This window comes from Salminus brasiliensis, chromosome 13 (genome assembly GCF_030463535.1).
Source record: "Salminus brasiliensis chromosome 13, fSalBra1.hap2, whole genome shotgun sequence".
Lineage (NCBI taxonomy): Eukaryota > Metazoa > Chordata > Actinopteri > Characiformes > Bryconidae > Salminus > Salminus brasiliensis.
In genome coordinates, this window is record NC_132890.1 from 33,261,963 (window position 1) to 33,277,871 (window position 15,909).

General features: G+C 45.6%; 1 protein-coding gene across 1 annotated transcript in view; it reads left to right on the top strand.

Annotated features, from left to right (window-relative positions):
- Positions 1 to 9,848: 9,848 nt before the first annotated feature.
- The window catches only part of tiparp (TCDD-inducible poly(ADP-ribose) polymerase), a 34,833-nt gene continuing 28,772 nt past the window's right edge, over positions 9,849 to 15,909 (top strand). Inside the window, 3 exon segments of the mRNA XM_072695019.1 lie at positions 9,849 to 10,010; positions 11,447 to 12,053; positions 12,055 to 12,222. Of these exon segments, the coding sequence (XP_072551120.1) occupies positions 11,455 to 12,053; positions 12,055 to 12,222 (767 nt within the window). The 5' untranslated portion in view covers positions 9,849 to 10,010; positions 11,447 to 11,454.

The following is a 15,909-nucleotide window of genomic DNA, read 5'->3' on the forward strand; positions in this document are numbered from 1 at the left end:
TTTGACCTATGGTATATAAGCTGTGGTTTAACGTTGTAGCTCTCTTTCATATGGTTTGCTTTAGGGTAACAGCTTTACGGGGCCTTCTCAGGGACTTTCCCTAACATTTAGCCCAGACAGGACATTCACTGTGCCTAGGAAGCAGCCGTGGAGCTTTGTCATGGCGACAAACTGTTTGTTGTCAAAATCACCCGTTCCATGTCCATTTGGGGTTTTAAAAAACAGCCATTGCTAACAAATCATCATGCTTCCTGCTTCCCATGCAGGTCACACAGGAATGTGGATGCCTATTCCGTAGCACAATCTCGTCCTTAAATCTGTCACTCTACTCCACATTTGCACGTCAGAGCTCATATTTGTTAGACAGATAGTCTGCCTGCTTTTATTCTATCCCTCCAGTCAGTGTTTACCTATCTGTCCTATTTAGCATTGTGGAGATGTGTGTGTGTGTGTGAGAGAGAGTGTGTGAGTGTGTGTATATATATATATATGAAATATCCATCCATGCTCCCTCTCTTTCGCATTCTCCGATACTATTACCCTGACTTTCATCATATCTCCCCCCATCCCTGTGTCTGGGAGATGGAATGAGAGATGAGGCAGATGACTGTGTGTGTATCAGGATAGCTGATGGGAACACGCTGCAGACAGACATCCAGAGTGAGTGATGGAGAGGCAGACAGCTGAAACACCTCAGACACCAGACCTGCCAGCTCCCTTTCACAACAGCTTCGACAGGTAAAGGCAGCTTTATCAAATACGCCCTTGGCTGGAAACACAGTGGAGAATATCTAGTACACTACTGAAGTTCACAGGGCAGCCCTATAGTCTAACTGAAACTGGCCTGGATGTAGCAACCGCATTTAAACCCTGGCCCACATGTGGCCTACATGCAAACTAAATGTGAAATGACTGTACAGCGTTTCTGCTTTAAGCCTATTGCGGAGTTCCGGGGCCCAGATTTAGACAAAGTCATCCGTGTCATTCCAAGGTGGTATGTGGGCTGGATGAAAGTATGGGTGTGGGCCAGAACTCAGCCATGACTCGATTGCTATCTGGGTAATGCAGATACAATAAAGTCACAAATACAAATGTTAACCTTGGGCAAGCTCCAACTTACTCCCCGTCTGGCGTAGCACCAGCCAGAACGTTCTCTGAAACCATGTGAACGCAGTAGATAATCTAGATTTAGAGATAAGCTCATCATTTTCTGACTTCACCAGTTGGCAGGAGTGTTTGAGGGCATTGTATAATGCAGCTACCTTTATAAAGAGTCTATCAATGGTTTAGATTCAGTTTATTAATGGTTATTAGGTCATAACAGCTTATAAATCATCCCTAAGCAGTAATAGAACATATGTAATCATGGCAGCAGTGACCTGTTGCCTGCTAAATAGTGCATCCACCTCCATTTATACAGTTGAAAATCTGATCTTGCTGGTAACTGATCTTATTTTGTCTTCTGCATTAGTATAGCATTACTCCAGGCAGCTTTATCAGATATCTGTTAATAGGGACCTACCATTTAACCACCAATAAGGGGGTCTTAGTAGTCAGAAATGATCATTTCAACCACATTAACATGTGACATTGCCAAATTCTAATTAGCAATAAGCTCTTAATAAGCAATATTGTTTATTGATTACCATGACAGTTTGAGCTTTGCTGTCTGCCATCTTCCTGTATATTGCTTTATTGCATAAGCACCTGCCTGCCCATGGCTTACCGCCACCCTTGTCAGACTTAACTTGCACCCATGGGTTTACCTGTTTACATGAATATGGGCTCACTTTTTAGCACACAACAGATCACCAACCGTTGCCATTCTTATAGTTGATGGTTTATTAATGATTTAGAAGGAGCTTATGACCTAATTAATAACAACTTAAGCAGTGTTATAAACCTTTTATAAGGCCAAACTCATTGTAAAGTGCCTCCTCATCTACAAATGTAGGCTGCAGCCATTAGGGGACATTACTCAGCACGACGCTCATCTCCGGGAAAAAAAAAGTTTGTGGACGGTTTACAGCTCACTCTGCTGTTTCCTTTTACGCGTTCACGGAAGGAAAGGTGTCAGGAAAGGGGGGGGGGGGATGGTGGAGGGGATAGCGTGCGAGTGGCGTGACGTCAGGCCCCAGCCGCACGCAGTCATGCTGTTGACTTTGCACCAGGCAAACAGGCCCTACACCTGCATTAGGCTCAGCTCAGTGACTGTGCGTGCCTGTGTGTGCTACTCCATGTTACCCAATCAGCTGTGTGGCGTAAGAGGAGAATTCCTGAGAGATTACTGGAACGGGATCCTCAAGCGAACGCCGCCTATCTCAGGAGCTCTAATGACAGGGGAGAAACGAAAGCTGAAGGGCCTCATTGCTCTGCTGCCAGCGGAAGAAAGGAAAGGGCCCAGTCAGCCTGACATGAACCGTTGCCTAAGAGAGAGAAGGGAAAATAACACTGAGCTACACCACATTCGCACTGTTGAGAAAGGCGCAGAAAGCCCTTCACCGTGCCAGCCATCGGCCCACACAGTGTGAAATAAGAGAAATGAAAGCTGAAGAGAAATGGAGAAGGGAGATTAATTCAGCCTCGTCATCCTGAGTCTTAGAGAGCGTGATTTCACCGTACTAGCCGGTCTTGGGACAGTTAGTACCATAACATAGTGCACTCTGTCTCCAAAGATTTCTATATGCACTTTCCCTTTTTCAGATTATTTGGGAAGACAAGATCTTATTCACTTCTTCTGGTCAGGGTCTTAAGGTTTGAGGCAGGAATATCACCTGGCCAGGGCACCAGTCCATCGCAGTGTACCACACACTAGGGTTGGGTACCGAAGGTGGTACTTTTAAGGGTACAGACCAAATTTCAGAAGTACTACCGAGCACCATATCACATCAAATCAAACTGGGCCAAATTTCAGTTCCAGCATATCACACATAGTGCGTCCCAATTCAGGGGCTGCATCCCTCGGAGGCTGGATGTAAGTGCTAGCACTAGCGTATTTGATAACCTGAAAGCCAAATCCCACGCCACTGCTTCCGCTAACATTAGCAGCATGCCTGCAGCCATTGCTGAAGACATTGAAATACCCATGAATGATGAAAATTGTGGAATTAGCTAACAAATTAGCTATTTGTCACAGTGAACACACACCCAGAGCGGAGGCCAGCCAACTCCAGTGCCCGGGGAGCAAAGAGCCTTGCCCAAGGGCCCAACAGTGGTTGTCAAACCCAGCTATCGAACCCACAACCCCTGTCATCAATAGCCCAGAGCTCTAACCGCTGCCCCACCACTTTATTGACATCTTCCGGTAGTTAGTGCTAGTGCTAGTGTGTTTACTTTTTTGCTAGAGCTTAAATTTCATTTAACGGTTGGTTTAGTATACTGTTTCACATTTGTCCTACTCTCCTCCTACGTACATGGAGGAGACTACACAAAAACATGATCACGCTACAGTCATTTTGAAAGGGTAAATGCTTTCTGGGGTAAAACTGTGCTATCCTTGCTTCTACGACTTCTAGACTTTGGGTGTAGGAATGGATTTGGGTGGGGATAAGGAGGTGGAGAGCGGTTTAATTTGGTGTAAAATGGTATAAATAAACAACAAAAGGTTGAAATTAAGACGTTTGGGCCTTTTTTACAACTTAAATTAATTAATTTCAATTATTTTTGTTATTACAGATAAAGTAAGGTACCGAAAACAGTGCCACTGGGTACCAGTACTGGTATCAGTTCAAAAGTGAACTGTACCCAACCTTACTCAGCAAAAAACCCACTGACTCACAGACTCACACCTAGAGGTAACTTAGCATAGCCAGCTCACTTACCATGTGTTTTTAGGAGGTGGGAGGAAACCGGAGAAGAATCGGAGACCCTGGAGCTATGCAACACATGCACTACCTGCGGCCCACCCACAAAGTCCCTCACAGTTTTATGGACCACTTTCCAACCTCCTTGTCTTATCTCTTATGCTGCGTTTACATGATGACCATACAGTGGCAGACTGGATATTCCATCCTATTCAATGGCACAGTGACGGAAAATTCAGTGCACCGCCCAGAGGTTAATCTTCCCTTAACTATTCCCATCATCAGCTGCTTCTGTGGACTCCAACAGATGTTGTCCCATCCCAAAAGACAGGAGCTGAATTCTTGGAGAAGGACTTCAGGCATACCCGGTTATGCTCAACTGAACCCACACTTAAACCTAAAACCCACAATTAGAGAGGATAGCAAACGGCATCACCCCGAACACAGCCGGCACGCGACAGCTGTTCCAGCAATGCCATGGCGATACATACCACTGTTGTTTGCGTACTGATGTGAGGTTATCGCGATTGTTTCCCACGGCAACTTGTAAACACAGCATCCGATTTACAGTAAACAAGCTGTTTTGTTACTGTGCCTTTAAAACAGATATGCGCTATATGGACAAAAGTATTGGGACACCTCAACACTTAATAATAGAAATCAGGGGTATAACATCAAGCCCCTATCTATCCATGCAGTCGACCTTTCTTACACACATTAGTAAGAGAATGGGTGTGGGTTCTAAAGAGCTCACTGAACTCCAGCGTAGTTTTGTGTGTAATAGGAGACACCGCTGCACCAACAACAACAACAAGTCAGCTGGTGAAATTTCCTCCCTCCTAGATCTTCCTCCATCAGCTGTGAGTGGTGTTATTATTGAGCAGTGGAAGAGTTCAGGAGGAACAGCTCACAGAGAGCAGCTCAGCCACCGAGAGAATGACCCACCACCCAAATAATAGCTGATCTGTGGTGGTCAGTCCTGTGGGGTCCTGAGCATTGAAGAACAGGGGGAAAGAAGGCTAACTAAGAAAGTATGCAGAGAAACTGATGGATACAGTCTGGAGTTATATAGGAGAACTACTATAAGTGCTCCTATATGGGAAGAGGAGCTGATGTAGTAAACAATGAGTGGTAGAGGTGGTATTAATGAAGTGGCCGGTTGGTGTATATGGTGTGCTGTGAATCTGGATTTTCCATTATATGTTCCCATTAGGCCATCTCATCTGAACCTTGGCCTTCCTGCCTCCAGTTCACTTCTCACTTTGAGTGAGGCTGTTCCACCAGTCCAATGCGAGATGTCAGATCTTATCGACACTGGTTTTTCGTATCAGTATTAGTCACTGGGACTGACTCAGGTCGGAAATGACTGCGCTCTTTCATCCGACGAGGAATCAAAACAAGAGTTTGCTTTCCATTCTCCTCATGACTGCACACTGTGAACTGGAGTGATTTTCAGGGCAAAAGTCAGGTAAACTTCTCTCTCTCTCTCTTTTTTTACCCCTCCTGTTTCTGTTGCCTGTTTGGAGGCATGCGTGGCATTCTGGAGACAGCAACCTGCTGGGCGGGTTTCTACAGGGGTCATTAAAATTCCAGCTCTCTGTGCTGCCACTGAACATGGCATGTTGGCTCATGTCCATGCTCCCTCTTTGTTGCTGGAACGCATTGAAGTTCTTTTATGCAGATCTGAGATCAGTGTTTGGTTGGGATTGTATAAGGAGAGTTGGTTGACAACCCTCAACAAAGTTGAGGTTCGCCTCTGTATAACATTGTGGAGAGCAGGCCGTCACTTAATCACTATAGTAGACCTTAAAGGTGCCTGTATTCACATTACATACACACACATTATATATATATAATATATATAATATATATAATATTATATAATATATATATATATAATATTTATAAGACCCCTATAAGACCTGGTCACTTCATGTGACTCTATATGCAAATATGGAATATGGAATATGCAAATTTGCTCATTGCCCAGCAATCATTACTGGTGTTGGTGTTGTACTAAAAGGGGTTTCTGTTTTGTCAAATGAGTCTCGGAGAGGTGGACCTGTATATGTGGCTTATCCAGATATAATCCACATGAAGTGACCAGGTGAAAACATGGTCTTAGTGTTTGATGATGATGATGGAACCAAGGGTTACAATGTTTTGGAAATATAGCCATTTTATTTACTATCAAAAACGACCAGTAAACAGGGCTCCAGGTGGCTCGGCGGCCTAGTGCGCTACCACTATGGCCCAGAGGTCGCAAGTTCGACTTCTAAGCCGCCCCACTTTGCCATCAGCAGTTGGAGTCTGAGAGAGCACAACTGGCCGTGTTCTCTCCAGGTGGGTAGATGGCGCTCTTTCCCCTCAGCACCCTTAAAGTGATGTTGGCTGGCACAGGCGTCTGTTAGCTGTTGTGGTGGAGCTGGGGACCTGGCGCTTTCTTCCGAGCGTGTCGGCTGCCCGGCGATTAGAAAAGAGGCGGTGCCTGGCTTCACATGTATCAGTGGAGACATGTGTTGAGTGCTTAGCCTCCTAGTGTCGGGAGCAATGCTCGTGCTAGGGGGAGTGTGGTAGCGCCAAATTGGGAGAAAAAGGAAAAGATTAGACCAGGCCGTCACTGAATCACTACAGTAGACCTTAAAGGTGCATATATTAATTACATTATATAGACCAGTGGACCTATACGTGTCTTATGAGTTTCATATATGACAAAAAAATGATAAAATCCCCCCAAATCAAGTCTTTGCCTTATATCAGCCTGCTTGTACCTTTCTGCATTAATTATATTTACGTTAGTGTAAGTATAATTTTAATTTGAATTATATTTACTTAAATTTACTTAAATTTAATTATATTTACATTAGTGTAAGTACAAATCTATAGTATAACGTTATATAAGCATATCGTTATCGTTATATAAGCATTATCCCAGTTTTGAACAACATAATTGGAACATCTCCCTGTAATAAGGAAGCTTGGTTCCCATCACCAGCACTGTGACCAAGTCTGAAAGGGTGCATTTCTCATGAATGGCACATTTCCCTTCAGACCCGTCTGAAAGGCTTTGTTTTGGCTTTGAATTGAATTTTAAAGATTCAATTCTACAGACATTTTAAAAAAGCAGCGGATCACCCCTTTGACCTGCACTTTCTGAATGATAGGTTTGAATAGTAACAACTAAATAACAAGCTGAAGCTAGTTAGACCACCGCCTGGACACCACCTGGACTGGACTACTTCTTTCTCTGTCCTTTCTTGACCCTCAGTCCTTTCCCCTCCAAAAGCCTGTTAGTGCTGTTGGCGTTCATCCGACTATCAGTTTGCCTGCGAGGAGGGCAAACTCCGGCGGCCTTTTTTGCCTTTTGTCCTTGAAATGACAAAGCAGAAGCCAGGGATGAGTCACGCTGTTACGTAAATGAGGCGAAGCTTTGCAAAAGAGGTGGATCTGAAACATTGTGTGTGTATGTTTGGGGGGGGGGGTTGGGAGGAGAGGCCTTAGGGTCAAGGAGAGAGATAGCTTTGGCTTTCAGAATGTTTGGGCTGACCTTTGACCTTCATTTCCCCACATCTTTGGTGGCCCCCTTGAAAGGTACGGCAGGGCCAGGCCACGACTTTGATCAGAGCAGAGCACAGAGCTCTGCCCGCTGGGTGCTCTGCTCATGTGCAGATGAGCCTTGGAGGAGGGGGTGTGGGGGGGTGTTGTGACAGCTCAGAAACGGGGCATTGTTTCCTTCTTCCTGTCTTCTTTGGGCAAAGGCACAACGGGAGGTTCTTTGTTTTGGCCGGTCCACATACACCCCCCTCGGCCCCCCCACTGACGCAAACTGCAAGCCCCTGGCCCCAGACCTTCAGCCCTCCCCCCTCTGCTTTTCATAAACCCCCCACTGCAGTCCCAACAAGCAACAGGTCCCCTTAAACCCCTCTCTTGCTTGCTTCCGTGCACATGTTTACGTCTGATTATGGGCACCCGGCTTCTCGATATGAAGCAGGTCATGGGGTCAAAGCCCCCAGACGTCCTCCGGGCAGACAGAAGTAGTGTGTTTATAATGTCCAAAATCAGCAGGATAAACATGACAGAATGTGAATGGAACCAGAACCGAACCAAAACAGGCTGCAGAGCATTGATGTTTGTATAACATCATGGCACAGTGGAGAGCAGGCCTGTTGCTCAACCACTATAGTGGACCCTAAATGGGCCTTATGTTTATATAACACTATATATCAATGCAACTGTAGTGTAAAGGGGAATTCCACCAATATTTCTAAATTCAATTTCATAAGTTAATGGTCGATTTTCTAAACAAAGCCATTCAGAGCGCTTTGGTGTAAAGTGGCCCATTACAGAGAAACGCACCGACTTGCTTTGTTTACAGTGATAGTGATGGAAACCAGGGGTTGCCATGACTACAACACAAATATTGTCATTTCATTTGCTATAAAAAAAACCCACCCGTGAACCGACTGGTAAATCTCACGGTAAATCTCAAATCTACTGTAACTCTTATTTGGGGATTATTTTGCCTTATTACACTCAGCATGCACCCCTCCGCCATGAATGTGCTTTTATTGCATATATATATATATATTGTATTATTTAGTCTTTTTTTGTTTATTAGGCATTTATCAGGCATCACAATCAGTTCCTGTAACAGCTTTCTGCGATGTAGCTTTAGGGTTATTAAACACTGTGACCCATTCTGACCCGACACGTTTCTCTAGCACAGCACCCACGGCACCCCAAATTACTCCGAATGACTGCTTACAAAATCAGCCCTTCATTCATGCTGAAATTTTAAAGGATGATGGACTACAATCTTATTCATATATGATTCTATATCACCTAGTTTACACTAGCAGTGCCAGTATAAGCTACAGCAGCCAACACTGTCCTGGATCTCAAATCACATATTCAGCTTTTCAGTTTTATGATCTGTGTGTGTGAGTGAGAGAGAGAGAGGGGGGGGGGGGGGGGAGTGAGTGTGTGTGGGTCTCCTGTAGCGTGTCCTGGGGCTGTAAACAGCATTAGCTGTATCAGGCCCTTTTGCACGCAGGGTTTTAGGGACGTGACCCTCACTCTCCAGTAGGGGTCGCCTGATTCCGTGCGGTTCTGCAGCACCGGCTCTGTCCTGCTGGAGAGGGTTTACTTCATGCCTTCCTTCTCATTTGTGAGCTCGACAAACTCTAACCTTAGAAAAGCTTTCAATGAAGTTTAAACCGGTAATTATATAAAAACTCCTTCAATAAAAGAGTCAGATCTGGACCGGACTGTCATTGTTCTCATAGACAAGTAGCTACAACTGGTTATTAATGGTTATTAATGGTGTCTTATTATTATTATTATTATTATTATTATTATTATTATTATTAATAGTAGTAGTAGTAGTATTAATATAACATTATTAAAACTATTGTTATATAGATGTTTACAATAATATTTGATTTTTAGTCATTATTGTAATAACATGGTAATAAATGAATACCATCAATAAATTATGCTGATATCCATATATATCAATAAACAAATAAACATCATCGATCTGGTACCGATAATAATAATAATAATAATAATAATAATAATTATAATAATATCAGAAACCGATACGACTGCATTTACTATTGACGTCTCTCCCTTATTTTATATTTTATTATTTAACGATTTCTTTACTTTATATTTTATTAATATTTTTATAAATATTCCTCCCTTCTTTTTATTTGATTTATTATCCATAAGATGCTGTCTTTTTTAATAATCACTGTTATTAAAAATAATAAACGAGCCGAATGAACTCGCACGCACTTCCTGTTTTCTTTTTTTGTGTGTGTGTGTGTGTGTGTGTGTGTGTGTGTGTGTGTGTGCGTGTGTGTGACGTCCAGGCCCCGCCCCCCCAGAGAGCTAGCGAGGCAGAGAGACACCGATAGAGAGCTGCGAGAGAAAGAGCGAGAGACCTGCACAGACAATGGGAGAGAGAGCTCGACAGTGAGCGATAGCGCTGGAGCCTCTCTCTCTCTCTCTCTCTCTCTCTCTCACACACACACACACACACACACACACACACACACGCACGCGCTCACACTCTCGCTGGGTGCTCAGGTCAGTGTGCTGCAGAGCCGGTTCTCTCGGTGGATGAGCGCTTTGTCTCTCTCGCGGCTCTGCGCGACGGGACGGCGGAGCACGAGGAGGAGAAAACGGGGACCGCGCGGACAGGTAAACCGATCCGCGCGCGCGGCTTTCTGTCGAACTGTCGGATTAAAAATATATTTATTTTTATTTTTTTTTATTTTTTTAATATAATTTCGACCTCGGTTTCTTTCGGGACGCTGTTCGCGTTAAACGACTCGATTCATATTTATAAACATGTTTATATCGGTTTGGTTTATGGCTCGTTTCTGACGGACCGCTTCGTTCTGTGTTGTGTGCGCGCGCGCGTGCGTCCGTGCGAGTTGCTACGTGCGGAGCTGCTCGAGCTCAGCTCGGCCACCGGCACGTAGGCAGCAGCAGCAGCAGCAGCAGCAGCAAGCAAGCAGCAAGCAGCAGCCCACCCTGCTGTACGAGCACCGGGACCGAGCTACGGGACCGGCCCGGTGTGTCCGTCCGGTGTTAAAAATGAGAGCGAGCGTGAGAGAGAGAGAGGGCGCGGGGCGCGAGCGCGGAGGCTTGTTTATGCTGCTCGGTTGTTGCTGCCGGGGTTGAGGGGGGAGGGATGAGCTTTCTGTTTCACTGGTGCCACCCTCTCTCTCTCTCTGTGTGTGTGTGTGTGTGTGTGTGTGTTCTCGAGAAAGGAAAGGAAAGGTTTCGCCTGTGCAGATACACCCAGAGCACACAGGAGCGCGCGAGGCTCTGACTCACTCACCTGACCTGCTGATGACTTATGATCAGACTGTGCTGACACCATATGACAGCCCGGTGACTTTACAGGGTGCAAGGTCTGAGGTGGGGAGAGCAGCTCGGCTGGGTTGTTGCAATGCGGTAATGAGGAGAGTAGGAGGCTAGCCAGCAGACTGTGGAGCTCCTCAGCAGGTCCAGCAGAACAGAGGCTTTTCCAAGCTGGTCCACCTACCAACCACGGGAGGTACAGATAGATAAGGACATGCTGGCAGGACGTCTTATTGGTTGAGCCTGGAAGCTCCTGAAATCACTCAGATAGGTTGATCTTCAAGGGAAGCCAGCCGAAGAAGACGAAGGAGCACCAGAAGCACAGCAAAGGGTGGTCCCAGACCTCTTCTCAGGCGACGGTTGGACTGGCCTCAAAACCAGTGCTACCTACAGTCTCAAGGTAGGAGGTAGGGTGGGTTCAGTTGAGTCAAGCGGTTGGGATCTGCTGGATCTGCTGGATCTGCTGGTTTGGAGATTGAGGGGTATGAGATTCAGCTGAGGTCGGTGCTAGAAGATGATGATGAAGCTGAACCTAAAAAAGGAATTGGGAAGTAAAGTGGACTGAAGTGGAAAAGAAGAAGTAGGTCCTCTTGCGGTTGAGTGCTTGAGTAGATGTCCAATAGACCAGTGGTTCTAGCATAGGGTGTAACGTAGGGGTGGGCGATATGGACCTTGAAGCCCCCCAGGCTGTTGTACTTTGTACTGGTGTACTAAGCAAACCAGACCAGTCACTAGCCCCTCTCTCTGATCCTCTGTTCCTCTACCAGGGTCCACCATGGAGAAGAGTTCGCATGTGATGCAGGAGCAGGTGAGCAGCGACGGGGAGAAGGTCCTGGAGGAGGTGACGCTCGGCCTGGCCATGGAGGAGCGCCTGGGGCTTGTGGATAAGATCCCGCTGGTCAAGCCCTGCTTCAAGAAGAAGCACGTGCAGAGGAAACTGGACGCCAAGTGTCTCCGGGCGCTGCCGGAGCCGCTCCTGAGCACTCTGCTGGTGGCCGGGGACGGGGTGTTCGTGCCCCCTTGTGCCGCCGCGGCCACCTTGGAGAAACGGACCACCATAAGCGAGGTGCGGACGAAGGACAGCGCGGGGACGGAGGCGCAGGCGGGCGACGTGGTGGCGGATGTGGCTTCGGACGGGACGCCGGACGCCGCGCCTGCGCCCGCCGCTGCCCCCGTGCCCTCGGAGACACTAGCTGACTCTATCTTTGCCCCTGGGGAACCGCTGGGGGGCGCTGCCCCGGCTCAGGAGGGCGAGATGTTTCGGGACAAGAGCGAGGAGGCCTCGCTGGACCTTGTGTTCGAACTGCTGACCCAGCTGCAGTACCACACGCACCAGCGCGACGGCGTAGACGTCTGCGCGGACTTCCTGCAGAGCGTGCCTTTACGGCAGCGACTGCGAGCGGCACCACACCGTGCTGCCGTACCACTGGCAGATCCGGCGCTCGGAATCACAGGCGTGGCAGAGCATAGCGGACGACGCGCAGGAGCAGCTGGAAAGACTGTATTGCAATCCGGACAATGAGCAGGTCCGGCTCAAATTCCTGTAAGTGCTCTTCTTTTCTTTTCCAGGTTGCTTGGTTGGTCGGTCGGTTTGCGTTCTGTTCCCACGTTGAATCCGGAAGCACACGCCAGGGATCACCGGATCTCTTGGCTCATAGTAGGAGTGCTCCCGGCTAGACTGGGAAGCGGAGGGTAGTGTGGAGAGTGAGACTTAAGAGCATTAGCGCTTGAAGGCAGGGATTGTGTGTGAGGGTATGATGGGGGCAACCACAGGGTCACAGTAAAGAAAAAAAACAGGTGTATGTGCGAGTGTGTGTGTGTGTGTGTGTGTAACAGACGGGAAGTTTAGGTCTGAGTTTGAGAGGTGTGTTCGCCCCCTGTTCACCCCCCCCCCCCCCCCCCCCCACACACACACACACACACACCACATACTCCTTCTCTTAAGCCTTCCGCCGGCCTCTCTGAGACGGGGAAGTGTGGTGACGGCTCTAAGCTGTGAACTTGCCTGACCTGTTTCTGCCTTGTGCGGTCACTCTCTCTCATACACACACACACACACACACACACACACACACGCACATGCACGGTCACACAGAGTTACTGTGACTGATGCAGGGACAGTTGCACGCTCTTCTTGCATAGACAGAGAGAGCCTCACATAGACCATATCTCTCTCTCACACACACACACACACACACAAGCGCTTGGATAAATGAGTCTTACACACGCACATGTGCCCGCACACTCACACGCAAGCAAGTACGCACGCACACACACACACACACACACACATTCATACACACACATTCATACACCCACTGCGCAAGCTTATGCAAATTCCATCTCAGTGTGGGACAATACACATGCCTTTCTCAGTCTCTCTCACACACACACAGCCATTGACCCTTTGAACTCTGAGCTTGTTCAGTTATTAGTTGTCCGGTTTATTATTCAGTGCTGATGCTAAATGATTCAGTAGATATTCAGGATGTGGCTGATTGGAATTTCTGATGACTGACAACTAGCACCTTATTGTGGCCGATACCAATATCCTAAATCGATCACTTAAATAGTTGCGGACGGCTGTATTTTAGCTGTTTTTGGCATAATGTGAGTTACCTTGTGTCTAATTTTCAGTTTGAATGGACCAATAGAAATGCTCCGAATTTACTTGGTATTAAATCTTTTTACATTTCACATTACATTTTCCTTCCCCTGTAAAGTTGCCTTTTTTGGAGTTACGAGTAAATTCTATATCCCTGTTTTTTTTACCTAAGAAAACTAGGTCTACTGGAGTACAGTGATGAACTGCTCATTCTGTCATTACTATCAACCACAGACTGTACTCAACAGTGTGCAATGTCATTATTACCCAAGCACAAAAGAAGAGTATACCCCTGCATGACCCAGCTATGACGGTGCACTTCACCCAGTGTATAAGACTGAGCTGTAAAAGCTCCTACTACTCGTTTAACGAAGCTGGACTTGGCTTCTCATTTGCGTTGTTCACATTCATATTTATATTTTCCCATTCCACCTTAAATAAGGTGGCAATTCAATGGAGGCACCAGAAAGGCTGCTCCATTAAGGTGGAATCCAAAATTCTAGTAAGCCTGTAACTTTTGCAAATCAAAAACTGAAAATTTGATTAATAATTAAAATAATTAATTAACTGTATTGTATCATTTGTGGCCAAAGTTTGTCAGAATTTAAATCCAGGCATTATAGCTGTCAACCGCCATTTAAGCGAAACGCTGAGCAGCCAGTAGAGTCTAGAAATGGAGAGTTTCACACATCCTAATAATAACATTCAAAATAATCAACCATAATTTCAATATTTCACTTAATATATATTTGTTCTGTTTATTGGCAAGTAATTTAATATTTTCCTAGAAATAATTTGGTGCATCATATTGTATCATTGTGTTGCACTAGCATGTGATCTTGTGATGTGATGTGGCTAGTGTGTTAGCTTGGGGTTAACATATTAGCTTCTAGCTAGTGTGTTTGATCAGGACACTGTTCTGCACAGCAGGTAAAGTGGCCCGAATCCAATTTCTCACCAAATCTGTTGGGGTTTTTTTTTTTGTGTCTGTTCACTATATTTTACTGTGACCTATATCTGACATTCGTCTCAACAGTTCATGCTCCTAAACATCACAGCAGATATTAAGGAGTTTCTGTGATCTTGCTGTTCAGACGCCCCTGTATCCGATATGCATTGGATTTCAATACCTCAATTGATAGTTGGGCTGCATACAGGCTCTTTCTTTAAGTTGAAAGGGTTAACTGGTGCACCACACAGACTTGGCAGGAGGTCTTCGTAATGCCCAAGTGGCTCTGGATGAGAACTTGGCCTAAGCAACAAGGCTGTTTTTGTTTAGGTGGAGTGTGTTTTTTCTTTTTTCCCCCTCCTCTTTTCAAGTCTAGCGGTGGATCTTTTTATATTATCATATTATTTAATATTATTATTATTTTTATTATTAATATTATTTTATTATTCCTGCAGTTGACACAGCTCCCCTAGGATAACCCTGATGATTCGTCATGGAAATATGACTATGATAATGATAATGATGCCTTTTAGGGGTGTGGTGGTACACACATTTTCATGAGACAGTGTAGGTCTGCACCGATATGGGAATTCTGGACAGATGCTGATGTCTGATGAATTAGATATCCGATAGTTTTCTTACATAAATGAAAAATCATTAAAAAATAAATTAAAGCTGGTTAGGGTGGTTGACTTTTGCTTAACTTTTGACCAAAATAGGCTAGAGTTTAATGGTCTAGCTGGTCTACAAGCATGGTCAACCTGACCAAGCTTGACCAGGCTGTTTGCCCACCATGACCAGCACGACCAAAATTAAATCCAACACACACTATGCTGGTCAAGAGCTGGTTAAAGGTTTTCTTTTCACTGGATAACCAGCTTTTTAACCAGCTTAACCATCTTAGGACCAGCTTAACCCATCCAAAACCAGCTACCAGCAAACGCTAGTCCATATTCTTCTTGGAAAAACTACCAAGCTTTAAAATAAGCTGTTATTAGCGGAAGCACTTCACTGAATAGGAATATAAATAGGTAAAAAAATAACATGATTTTAACACGTTTTGCTCCAGATATAGCGAGTCAACCCGCCATCAGCCAAGTTTGGTAACTAATGTGGGCCTCCACACGCAGTTTACAACAGGAAATGCTAATGTTGCTTAAAACAGTCACAAATCTCACCTCTATTAATGCACACCCGAATCTTTTTTTATGTATTTGCTTAAACAGTAAACAGTCTTTCGAAAAGCTAAATTAACAGTAATATGGACAGACGGGCTGTTATTCAAACGTTTAGGCCATAACTGGAACTTCTCCTCTAAATAAGCACAGTCCGGATATCAGAGCTGTATCATTGTATATCATGTTCATTTGATTTTACGGTCAATTATCATCTTTAAGGTCATCTAAATGTGTTGTCTGTTGGCTAATGCGAATCAGACACTGGAGCTCGCACCCCACAGCACACCACCAGAGATCTGATACAGGATCAATATCCGATTACACATTTTCTGCATCTGCATCCTCATCAATACTGACGATGCCCTCTTTGCTATCTGTGCTTTTCTAACAGCTGTCCTCAGCCAACGTCCGGCGCAGTGTCGCCTCAGGGCCTAACGGCCTTGCTAACTACCGCTGGCTCTCCGCCACCTCAGAAGTAGCTGTTAAGTGTTTAGCTTA